The sequence below is a fragment of the Helianthus annuus genome, chromosome 7 (genome assembly GCF_002127325.2).
Source record: "Helianthus annuus cultivar XRQ/B chromosome 7, HanXRQr2.0-SUNRISE, whole genome shotgun sequence".
NCBI lineage: Eukaryota > Viridiplantae > Streptophyta > Magnoliopsida > Asterales > Asteraceae > Helianthus > Helianthus annuus.
Window position 1 is genome coordinate 141,246,255 of NC_035439.2, and position 12,664 is coordinate 141,258,918.

The 12,664-nt window shown below is 34.8% G+C and overlaps 1 protein-coding gene across 2 annotated transcripts; it reads left to right on the plus strand.

Annotated features, from left to right (window-relative positions):
- The first annotated feature begins 9,117 nt into the window (after positions 1 to 9,117).
- On the plus strand, positions 9,118 to 12,197 carry LOC110868858 (ribulose bisphosphate carboxylase/oxygenase activase, chloroplastic). Of its 2 annotated transcripts, XM_022118129.2 has the most exons (7): positions 9,118 to 9,471; positions 9,707 to 10,020; positions 10,385 to 10,487; positions 10,588 to 10,673; positions 10,894 to 11,366; positions 11,630 to 11,911; positions 12,001 to 12,197. In XM_022118129.2, the coding sequence occupies exons 1-7, from the start codon at positions 9,244 to 9,246 to the stop codon at positions 12,015 to 12,017; spliced, it is 1,503 nt and encodes a 500-aa protein (XP_021973821.2). In that variant the 5' UTR covers positions 9,118 to 9,243; the 3' UTR covers positions 12,018 to 12,197. The 2 variants fall into 2 exon arrangements, with proteins under 2 accessions (XP_021973821.2, XP_035831252.1); XM_035975359.1 differs by lacking the exon at positions 12,001 to 12,197 and having other exon boundaries at positions 11,630 to 11,995.
- The last annotated feature ends 467 nt before the right edge of the window (positions 12,198 to 12,664 follow it).

Here is a 12,664-nt window from a genome sequence, read left to right on the forward strand (position 1 = left end):
CAAGCCGAAACCGTGGTTGCGACACAGGTTGCGACTCGCAACCACCAACGGGCAACATAAACAGCATGACCCGCAACCATGTTTGCGAGTCCGGTTGCGACTCGAAACCGCACTAATGGGCTTGCTTAGTTATGGGCCTAGGATAGTGGGCCGGACTTAAGGACTTCTGTATTACTGTTGACGTGTTGTTTTGGGCCTGTTACTACGAGCCCAACTGTTTGGGCCTCACACTTGGACTCTGGGTTTGTATTTGACTGTTACCTGTGAACTGTTTATGTTAAACGTGTTGCCATGATTATTACCTGTGTACAATACGTGTTGAACATACGTGCACTGCTTGGCTTGAATCTGATACGAATAATACCTGTGATAGGACCTAATTGATTACCTGCAACTTAATTGACTTTCTGTGATTAACTGCCGAGCAAACCAAGGTGAGTTCACACCCTTACAAAGCATGGGATTCCCTGGGTTGGGAACGGGGTTAAGGAACGTGGGTTCCTCGTCCTCCTTGGGTAGGACGGCTATGGTTCAGGAATGTGATTCCTCGTCCGGATGGACGGATAACTCGTACTAGACTAAAACTCTATCACGAAGTCCCTCCTTTTTGTATCGACTAATCGCCGGGCCAATGGCGAGCGGGTCATTAGTTAGATAGCGCTATTTAGGTCTGACAAACCTCACACCGTGCCGCAGAGGACGGGCGTGAACTAATGGATCTGGGGCACGTCAATGATGATAGACATTGATGTTTTCAGGGCACATAAACATGACTACAGTCAGCAGTCGATATGGTAACGAGTCTAGTGTACGCATGGGGTAGCCCCCACGGCCGAAACGCCTGATAACTAACATGGGGTAGCCCCCACGGCTGGAGTGCCGGAGTAACTGGGAATGAACATGTCACGTTTTTAAACGATGGGGTAACCCCCACGGCAGGATGCCAGATAAAGGAAACTGTTTTCGAAATAACTAAAACGAACACCCAACTGTGAACTCACTCAACTAGTTGTTGACTCGTTACTACATGCTTTGCAGGACCATAGGTACTCAGCTGGAGCTTGCATGGAGGAGAGTCGTTGTGGGACACGGATTGCTGCGTGTCACGTTTTATTTAAAAACATTGAACTTATGTTATAACTTTAAACTTAAGCTTCCGCTTGCAACTTAAATTGTTTGTTTTGTAACACCAATCGTATTGGTTAAACTTTTATAACTGTTTATATGCTTGTTCAGTATGATTGGTGGCTGGATCCTGGTCAGTCACGCCTCTAAGCGGTAGTACTCCGCGGGTGGATTTTGGGGGTGTGACAGTTCTCACGTTCGTTTCGCCTGGTCGCACGCCCAAAACGGACATCCGTAGCCCAAGTTAGAGCCATTTTAGTGAAGCCCCTTTTGTTACGCGGTCTTGGGCCTCCAAATACAAAATAGCCCGTTCCTCCACACTTGGGCCCGCATCATGTATCCTTCTATAATTTTCTTTTTGATTCCGCATAAGTAATTTTGGATGGGATTCCAGATTAACGGCTTGATCCACAGATAAAATTAAAACGCCATTTCATTAGTCGCTTTTTATATTATATCATGTTATGCGTATGTTTATCCTTTATGTTGGTATTTGTTGATTACAACTATATTCATGTTTTATGTTTATTTCTATAGTTTATACAAGTACCGCTCAGTTGTTGGTTTACCCTATTGCCATCCGTTAGATATTTCGATGTGTTGGGCTCGGTCTATATTTACTTTTTTACTCTGATGTTAATTGTTGATTTTGAAAGGTTTTTATATTTGAGTTTTACGCCCTGGATGATATTCTTGAGGGAGATACGGTTGTTTAAAGACATTGTTACACAGACTATACAATCATGTGCCATTATTCGTAGGATTTTTGATCGCATACTAATTTAGATGAGGAACTTACATTCGGCACGGATGATAATAATTTGAGCGAAAGTCTCTGAGGTGTACGGTAAAGATATGCTATTTGGATGCACATCTGAAACATAATATATTCAATGATGAGTTGGTTGTTCAGGCTTTTTATGAGGCCGAAGAACCGCATAAATGATAGGTTAATTGAGTTACTGTTAAATATTGATGTGCTATCTTACTGTTAAATAATGATGTGCTATCTTACTGTTTGTTTGAATTTACTAAATCTTTTAATGTGTATTAAAGTTATTTTTTTTATTTCTTTATGGGCAAACAAACCGCACTTTTATTCCACCAAAAATATACATCGGCTGTGAATAGCAAGTCGCTATCACAGACCACGATACATAACCCAGAAACATCACCAAAATTACAAAAATTGCTATAATACATTCATATTACTGGAAGATTAAATGGCACCCAAGTCTCCTAACTCCACCCGCTTTGCTTGAACCTATGCTTTGAAGTTATTTTATTGATGTTTATATCTGAGCTAGCAATACCGATTTAAAGTTTTGAAAGGGGATTGAGGTGGTTTAAAGGAGAACAAGGATACTAATAAATTGGTAATTTTATTTGTTGTAATTGAGACATATTTATTTAATTATTTTGTTTAAAAATTGTTTGAATATGATTTGTTTCACGGTATTGTATAAACCTAACAATAGCATATGGTTTCATTGTTCTCATTGTTTTGTAGGCAATGGATAAAACAAAAATAAAAACATATTATAAACATTCACAGTCAACATCCCGCCGCAACGCGCGGGATGATTTTAACTCGTTTGTTACATAATATAACGATGGGTTATTATCTACCATGCATGCTTTAATTTATAGGGCCGTAAAAATCATCAATCAACATAGTTAAGCAAATATCTCCACGTAACTGTAATAAGGTAAGTAAAACAATAACTAAATTTGTTGCCTAGTATATTGAAGAGTTAATTTAGACCATGTCGGCTTTAATCTAAACGATGGTAAAAATAAGCAAGCAAGACAACTAAATAACATGTCTAGAGTTAAAAGTTATCTTTAATTATAACAAATTAAATAAATAATAAGTAAAATAGAAAAAAGCATTAAACTTATAAAAAAGATAAAAGAACAAATATTTGATAAAAATGTACTTTATTAAACTTTAAGTGCCGTATGATAACTCTATTAAAGTTTGGGGATCAAAATGTAAACCGTTCATAGGAAGAAAATTATTACTAAACTTCTGTATGATAAATCTTTTAAAGTTCAGGGATATAAACGTAAATCGTTTATAGAAAAAAAAGTTTAGGAATCCTATAATAACTTAATTAAAAAATTTAGGGTTATGTAAGTTATTTAAAGAAAATAAACAACAATATTGCATCCCTACAAACTAAAATCAAACCAATAAATGTTATTATATAAAACCACCAAGTGTTACTTATCGATAAAAAATAATCCATACTTACAAATAAATGAATGAACGAAACTTTTAATTTTCATTTTCGTTGTTAAATACAATCTCACTCGCATAATCAACATACGTCTTCACTTGATTTCCACTCATTTCACTTACACACGGAAGCAATCAAATGGCCAAAGAACGATTGATTAATCAAAGACAATAAATCGAACCAAAGGTTCCCAGAATACAATTCTTTACATTCAGTAATCAACAATAAATAATCTTCCAAAAAAACAATCACCAAATATAAATAGAATCTCAATCCCAGAAAAAAAAACTAGATAAAAAGATCATTCAAATAGGAAAATACGAAATCTTTAAAATATAATCGTTAATCAAAGTCTCATATTCGAACCGAAAGCTCTAAGAAGGGGTGTTCAAGATCGGATTATCCGGTTTTCGGATATCCGAAAATTTCGGATAGTGAATATTGATATCCGAATCCGTATCCGAAATTTCGGATATCCGAAATTCCGGATACGGATTCGGATATCCAAACGGATATCCGAATTTATAAAAAAAATCATAAAATCTGTTTCGTGTATAGATTAAAACTAAACTTATATTTGATTTTCCAAATTTCCAACATTTAAAACTAAAAACAATCATAAATTCACACCAATACAATTATTTACTACTATTTTACTAGTTTTTACAATACTTCAAACTAAATATAATGCTCATATACTATATATATTTATAAAAAATAATTAGTTTTCGGATATCGGATAATCGGATTACCCGAAATTTTTGAAATTCGTATCCTAATCCGAATCCGAAAATCCGGATTATCCGGTTTTCGGATATCCGAATTTTCAGATATCCGAAATTTCGGATATTTCGGATACGGATTTTCGGATATTTCGGATTCGGTTTCGGATCCGGATTTTTTTGAACACCCCTAATTCCAGCCCATCTGCAGCAGTCATTATTCTCAGCGTGCCAAGAAGCAAGCTGATCTGCTTCGTCTATGAGGTTGCGCTTGAACTCGAGTAGTGCTTGTCTCTCACCGTCCATGCATAATACATCATCAGACTTTTGATCAGATAAACACAAACATAACTAGACCAAAAAAATAAGTAAACGCAAGTTACAAGAGGAGAAATAAGAAACTAAAAATCGAGCGCTCATATTGGTTGATTAAGAAGGGAATAACCCGTCGCTTGATTTTTAGTTTACAAGAGGTTGTGGGGGTTTAATATAAACCCAAACATTTTACTTGTCATGATCAGTAGCTTTCATTTTTCCGTAAAGAAAATGGATTTAAACTCTGAAAAATCTTGGTACGCGTGTGGAATTAAAATATGAAGACCAATATATGGTGGACATAGGCTATAAACGAACCGAATGTGCAGCGAACAGTTCGTGAACCGTTCGGCTGGAAGTTCGTTTTGCAGCTCAAGTCCAGATACTTGAGTTGCTTTAACTCCAATAAGGATGGACTTAAATTCCCCCTTAACATCTGCTTTAAGCCTTCCATGAACACTTTGTATGAGCTCAAATATGGTCTATCACAACGACCATCAAGTCCACGAAGACGAATCTCATGAACATGGCCAGTGATATTATCACATACAATTCCAGGCTCTAAGAACATAGTTCTTATCAAGTCAAATTCAATAAAAACTAATCTTCTAAAAGAAACAATCACCAGATATAAATAGAGTCTCAATCCTAAAGAAAGTATGTATCAAATAGGAAAATACGAAATCTTCTAAATATAAAATTAACAATGATGATCCCACATCAAAATATTTGTTTCCTATTTAACTCATCTATCTACTATACTAAAGCACAATAACTTTGTCACATCACTTGATGATGTGGCATGGCTTTTAATCAAGATAATTCACAAAATAGGCGGGATTTCAATTCTCTGTTACTACTTCTCCTTGAAACCGCGGCTTCATATTTTAGGAAATCACAAATTTCTCTCAATCAGTTTCAATCTTTCCACAATCATGAAATAGTCTCACCAGTTCTTTGATAATTGATCTTTCCATAATTATGAAATCCTTCCCTTGCACCTGTATATTCGACGTCTTTGTCCGATTCTCATCCAGGCAATTCTCAGAAACCCTAATTCAAAACCAGTCGAATCTGCTCCATGCATGTTTACTCTTACAATTCTTTGATTCTACAATATTTTTTTGTTCGATTTTTCATTTTGTCCATGTATGTATGTATGTATGTATGTATGTATGTATAGATATGCAGAACTAATCATTGATATGCATATACATTTGTGGGAGTTGTGAAATTAATTGTGAATGTAGGCGCAACGATTTTAATCGTGTCAGGAGACTTGTTTCTTCTCACAAGGCGAATGAATCTTCAATTCCTGTTTGAATGTTCATCTAGGTTTGATTTCATGTTGAATTTACAATTTATTTCCGAAAAATTGTTGATGTTTATCGATGTTTGTTTTTTGATTTGTTTTTGGGTTGTTGAACTTCTGTTGTTTTGTATGGATTTTAGGTTTTGTTGTTTTGGGTTTTCTGAACTTTGAAGCCCCAATTAGATTCTTGAACTTGAAGTTTGTTGATTACTACTACTTACAAGATGTAATTGATGGGTATATTGCTCTTATGGTTAACTAATAAAATTTGTAGATCAATTTGTTGTGAAGTGATAAGCGTGAGATGAGAAATTGGGATTGGATAGTCATTTGGCTTTGAATTATTATGATTTCGTGTTTGTTGGTGATTGTTTTGAGATTATAAGCAATTATAAAATTGAAATGACTTGAAAAATTATATATTTTTAATTTTATGATTTTGTGGGATTGGATAGTCATTTGGCTTTGAATTATTATGATTTCGTGTTTGTTGGTGATTGTTTTGAGATTATAAGCAATTATAAAATTGAAATGACCTGAAAAATTATATATTTTTAATTTTATGATTTTGTGTTTGTTGGTGATTTTTGTGTAATTTAACATGTTCAATTTTTTTATATTTTTAGATAAATACAATTTTTTTTTATATTTTTTTTATATTTAACATGTTACTACTTCTCCTTGAAACCGCGACTTCATATTTTAGGAAATCACAAATTTCTCTCAATCAGTTTCAATCTTTCCACAATCATGAAATAGTCTCACCAGTTCTTTGATAATTGATCTTTCCATAATTATGAAATCCTTCCCTTGCACCTGTATATTCGACGTCTTTGTCCGATTCTCATCCAGGCAATTCTCAGAAACCCTAATTCAAAACCAGTCGAATCTGCTCCATGCATGTTTACTCTTACAATTCTTTGATTCTACAATATTTTTTTGTTCGTTTTTTCATTTTGTCCATGTATGTATGTATGTATGTATAGATATGCAGAACTAATCATTGATATGCATATACATTTGTGGGAGTTGTGAAATTAATTGTGAATGTAGGCGCAACGATTTTAGTCGTGTCAGGAGACTTGTTTCTTCTCACAAGGCGAATGAATCTTCAATTCCTGTTTGAATGTTCATCTAGGTTTGGTTTGATTTCATGTTGAATTTACAATTTATTTCCGAAAAATTGTTGATGTTTATCGATGTTTGTTTTTTGATTTGTTTTTGGGTTGTTGAACTTCAGTTGTTTTGTATGGATTTTAGGTTTTGTTGTTTTGGGTTTTCTGAACTTTGAAGCCCCAATTAGATTCTTGAACTTGAAGTTTGTTGATTACTACTACTTACAAGATGTAATTGATGGGTATATTGCTCTTATGGTTAACTAATAAAATTTGTAGATCAATTTGTTGTGAAGTGATAAGCGTGAGATGATAAATTGGGATTGGATAGTCATTTGGCTTTGAATTATTATGATTTCGTGTTTGTTGGTGATTGTTTTGAGATTATAAGCAATTATAAAATTGAAATGACTTGAAAAATTATATATTTTTAATTTTATGATTTTGTGGGATTGGATAGTCATTTGGCTTTGAATTATTATGATTTCGTGTTTGTTGGTGATTGTTTTGAGATTATAAGCAATTATAAAATTGAAATGACCTGAAAAATTATATATTTTTAATTTTATGATTTTGTGTTTGTTGGTGATTTTTGTGTAATTTAACATGTTCAATTTTTTTATATTTTTAGATAAATACAATGTATTTTATTAAATATTATCGTAAAACACAAAAAAAAAGACAACGATGATAAATTTTTTTTACTAAACCATCCCTATATTAATACTAATTGGTAACGCTGTAAACGAACGAACGTTCAATGAACAGTTCGTGAACCGTTCAATGGAAATTCGTTTATGTTCGTTCGATTAGCTTAAAGAAAGAACACGAACAAAGAACTTTGTTCGGTTAGCTTAGCGACTGAACACGAACAAAGGTCTCGTTCATTCGACTGCGTTCGTGAATGTTCGGTTACGTCTGTTCATGTTCGTTTCTTTACACTCTTCGTGTTCGTTTGATTATATTAAAAGATAATGCATAATAAACCTTTAATCTAAACACATTGAATACTTGAAACTTTTTTTCTATATTAGCTAAAATTTGGTCATTCAAGACATTTTTTAGGATAATTATATCTATAGTTAAACTTTGAATAATTATGTCCAAGTACTTCGGGATAATTATGTCTAACTTAGTTAAACTTGATTCATCATTTGGTGGTTGGAGTAGACTTTTTGTGTTTGATTTATCATTTGATGGTTATATTTAACTACTTATGTTCAATGTTTAAGGTTAACAATGTTTTTATTTTTTATTTTCAAGTTAAATGTTCATTTACGTTCGTTTTTATTCGTTTGTGTTTGAGGCCAGTGTTCACAAACTGTTCGCGAACAAATGAATTTCCTTAACGAACGAACACGAACATAAACGTATGTTCGGTATGCGTTTGTGAACATGTTAATTTCCTTAACAAACGAACACAAACATGGCCTTGTTCATGTTCGTTTGGTTCAATTAAAGCCCTACTAATCGGAAAAAACACAATAATTAGATTATAATATTATCACACTTGATTAACTGTGTGATAAGAATTATATAGTACTCTATGATTCACATTATTTTCGATATTTAACGCATGCAATATATAAGTTTGTAACATCTATAAACTAAAATATTATACAATCTAAGTTTTTTTTATATTTAATCCATGTAATACATAGGTTTGTAAGGTAGTAATAATATATACAATACTATCATCGAATTGTAAGTGCGCGTATGTGTACATATAATAATTAAATAATTAATAATATTAAGCTTAAAAACAACTTAAAGCCGAGCTTTGGATTTAGACACAGAACTCTAAACGAGCCAATATGACGACTGAGCAGGGGCGGACCTAGAGCCCAGCTTGGGCGGCGGCTGCCCCCCATAAATATAAAATTTAAGTGTATTTTTAGGAAAATATCATGATTTCCCACTTTAAAAGTTTGGTTAAGCTCTTCGATTGTCCCTCAGAAAATAAATCTTGGATCCGTGATTGAGCCCAAGCTCTTTTAAGTTCATTGAGTTAAGCTCAAGCTCGGCTCTCCACCAGTATCAAAGACGAAGGGCGATGGTACACTTTTTACACCGAATAATATATGTGTTTTTGGTATATTTTATGTTAAAAATGGAGTTAATATATGTTTTTCATTGTAACTTTTTAATTATAAAAACTAAACATGTTACAATTTCAAACTACATAACATAAATTTGTAAACTTGAAAAAGAAATATCAAAATCCATAAAACATGAAATGAAGATCAACCATTATATAACAATTAAGTCTAAAATAAAATTAACATAGGTTTAAACGATGGAAACAATTTAAAGCCAAATCAAGAATGTGTGGTGACAGAAAGATTGAAACCTAACCTCAAAAAAACCGTCTTCCATCCAACTTTATGGACTGAAAATCAACAAGCAATATTATGCTGCCACGTGGCATTCCTTCTAATCTTGATCATGTGGCCGTTAATCTTTCAAAAGCCAATCCTTTCACTCCCCAAAATTCTGGTACACACATTACCACTATAAGTCCCAAAACCATCCTTCAATCCATCCACACTTTCACTACTCACTCATCTTTTCAATTCAACAAGAGATCCATGGCCACCGCCGCGGTTTCGACCTTCGGTGCCACCGTTAACCGTGCCCCGGTACTCCTTTTTTCTTCGTCTGCTTTTTTTTAACAACAATCTAATCTACTGCTTATTTTACAACGCTGGTCACTGTGGGACTTTAACCTATTAGGGACACTATTTTACACACCATGATACTGTGTGTCAGGCCGCTAAAGGCCACTTACTAATTAGTTTATTTATTTATTTATTTATTATTGTTATTTTTTTTATTTAAACTAATAACTATAATATGTTATTGTTATGACTACAGTTGAGCAGTGGTGTGGCTGCAGTCCCAAGTTCAAGTTTCTTGGGTGGTAGCTTAAAGAAGGTAGTTAACTCGAGACTCGTCAACAACAACAAGTTTTCGACGTTCAAGGTCTTGGCAGCTGAGAAAGAGATCGACGAATCCCAACAGACTGACAAGGACAGATGGAGGGGACTCGCGTACGATATGTCCGATGATCAACAAGACATCACTAGAGGTAAGGGTATGGTTGATTCTCTCTTCCAGGCTCCACAAGATGTCGGGACCCACTTCGCGGTCATGAGTTCGTACGAGTACATTAGTACCGGTCTTCGCACGTAAGTAATTGATCACTTTTGTACTACCAATTCCTTAACTAGGTGGAACCAGAACTTTTAGTAATATACGCTTCATAAGGTTTTCTTCTTTACTGGTTACAACTAGGGGTCAAACCGGTGTTTTTTATATTAAAAAACCCTGATTTTATATATAAAATTTCTTAACTAATTTCAATGACTAGGGTCAGTAGACCTTCTTGACCCCTAGGTTCTGCCGTTGCACATTATTATAACATTTACATTGTTATATTATATTATTAAAAATTTTTCGAGCCGGATGGAGGAAATGTTTGCTCTCGTCTCACCGTCCTGGACCCTATCAATTGGTGGGATTTTTACTGGGTACGTTTGTTTGTATGTTTAGATATTTAGACAACAACATGGATGGATTCTACATCGCGCCCGCTTTCATGGACAAGCTTGTTGTGCACATCACCAAGAACTTCATGACTTTGCCCAACATCAAGGTTAATATCTAACTATAATGCAATCTTGTTAAAATAATTCAAGAACATCTTGAAAATTTTATAACTTTTCTTACAATTTTTGTCAAATATTTTTCTTCAGGTACCACTAATTTTGGGTGTCTGGGGAGGCAAAGGTCAAGGGAAATCTTTCCAATGTGAACTTGTGTTTGCCAAGATGGGAATCACGTAAGTTTTGACTTTTATTAGGTCAAACATTCTGTTGTTTGACTCAAATTTTGATACTTATATTTTGATATCAACCATTAGTTTGAACAATCTGATACCCATGTTATGTATATCATAGTTTTATACTGGTCAATTTTTAAAAATAAGTTGAGAAATCATATGAAATTAAGAAGTCAAACAGCATGGTTTTGACTTTTGACTCATGTGTGTGTTATACCAGACCTATCATGATGAGTGCTGGAGAATTGGAAAGTGGAAACGCCGGAGAGCCCGCGAAGCTCATCAGACAGCGGTACCGTGAGGCGGCTGACATCATCAAGAAGGGGAAAATGTGCGCTCTCTTCATCAACGATCTTGATGCAGGAGCGGGTCGAATGGGTGGAACAACACAATACACAGTCAACAACCAGATGGTCAACGCTACACTCATGAACATTGCGGATAACCCAACCAATGTCCAACTCCCCGGAATGTACAACAAGGAGGAGAACCCCCGTGTCCCCATCATCGTCACAGGAAACGATTTCTCAACATTGTACGCGCCCCTCATCCGTGACGGTCGTATGGAGAAGTTCTACTGGGCTCCCACTAGAGAAGACCGGATTGGTGTGTGTATTGGTATTTTCCGTACTGACAATGTGGCTGACGATGACATTGTCAAACTTGTCGACACTTTCCCAGGACAATCCATCGGTAAGTTCCTAAAAGCACACGATGAATCTAATGATAGGGGCGGAACCATAGGGTCCATTGATATTTGATATAATATCTTAAGCTTTTTTTAAAACATAAGTTTGACCCTTTAGCTGTTGTCGACAGAGAATATAACTTATTTGATAACTTATTTGAATAAGAAGTTATTATTTCAACACAGTTTAGGGGTTTGGGCCAGGACATGGTACGATTGTACTTTGTAAGTTTGTAGTAATTATATTTTGGGGTTTTGAAAAATATAGATTTCTTTGGCGCGTTGAGGGCAAGAGTGTACGATGATGAAGTAAGGAAGTGGATCGGAGAAGTTGGTGTTGAAACCATTGGAAAGAAGCTTGTGAACTCAAGGGAGGGACCCCCGACATTCGAGCAACCCAAAATGACAATAGAGAAGCTCCTCGAGTACGGATTCATGCTTGTCCAGGAACAAGACAACGTGAAGAGAGTCCAATTGGCCGAAACCTACTTGGACTCTGCGGCTCTTGGAGACGCTAACAAGGATGCCATGGAAACCGGCAAATTCTTTAGTAAGTCCATAAAATCTTAACCAATACAATTTTGTTTATGAATCATAAGACATGAGTTCTAACTTGTAAATATAACTTGTTTTACGCAGCCGACAAAAAAGAATAGGAAGTGCATACTAGTGTGCAACAAGGTTGAAGTGATCATTGTTTGGAACACTTGGTGTATTTATATACATTCTAAGCCTTTTTCCATGGATTTCAATGTGTTTGTGTAAATTTTGTTTGTTGGTAGAAAAAGTCACTTTTGTTTCACTTTTTACCATCTTTATTCATATGGACTTGCACATTTAAGTTTCAAATTGTTGGTTGGTAAAAAAAGCTAAAAAGGATATAGTCCAATAAAGGACCAAACTGAACTTCAAAGCCCAATACTTGCATTATATATGTGTATCAAATTTTGTCGTGGGTTTTACCTAAACATAAACAAAAGAAGGAATCACAATACGAGAGGGTCATTTTGGAAGTTAGCATTCAGATTTACTTGACTGGCGTTTATGCTTTAAATTTCGTGTTAGGTTCGTTTCGTATTTTCAGATCATGTCAGAAATTGACACCTATAATATACAATTATACATCCTTTATATATATAGGTAACAACCAACTCATCACTCTCTATCGATACATGTACATACATCACTCGACTATACACACATGGAGTAGGATCAAATACAAACCACATTTTACATACAAACTGTAAGAACCATTTAAAAAGTGTCACGTGGCATCCAGTGGCGAAGCTTGAAAATTTCCACC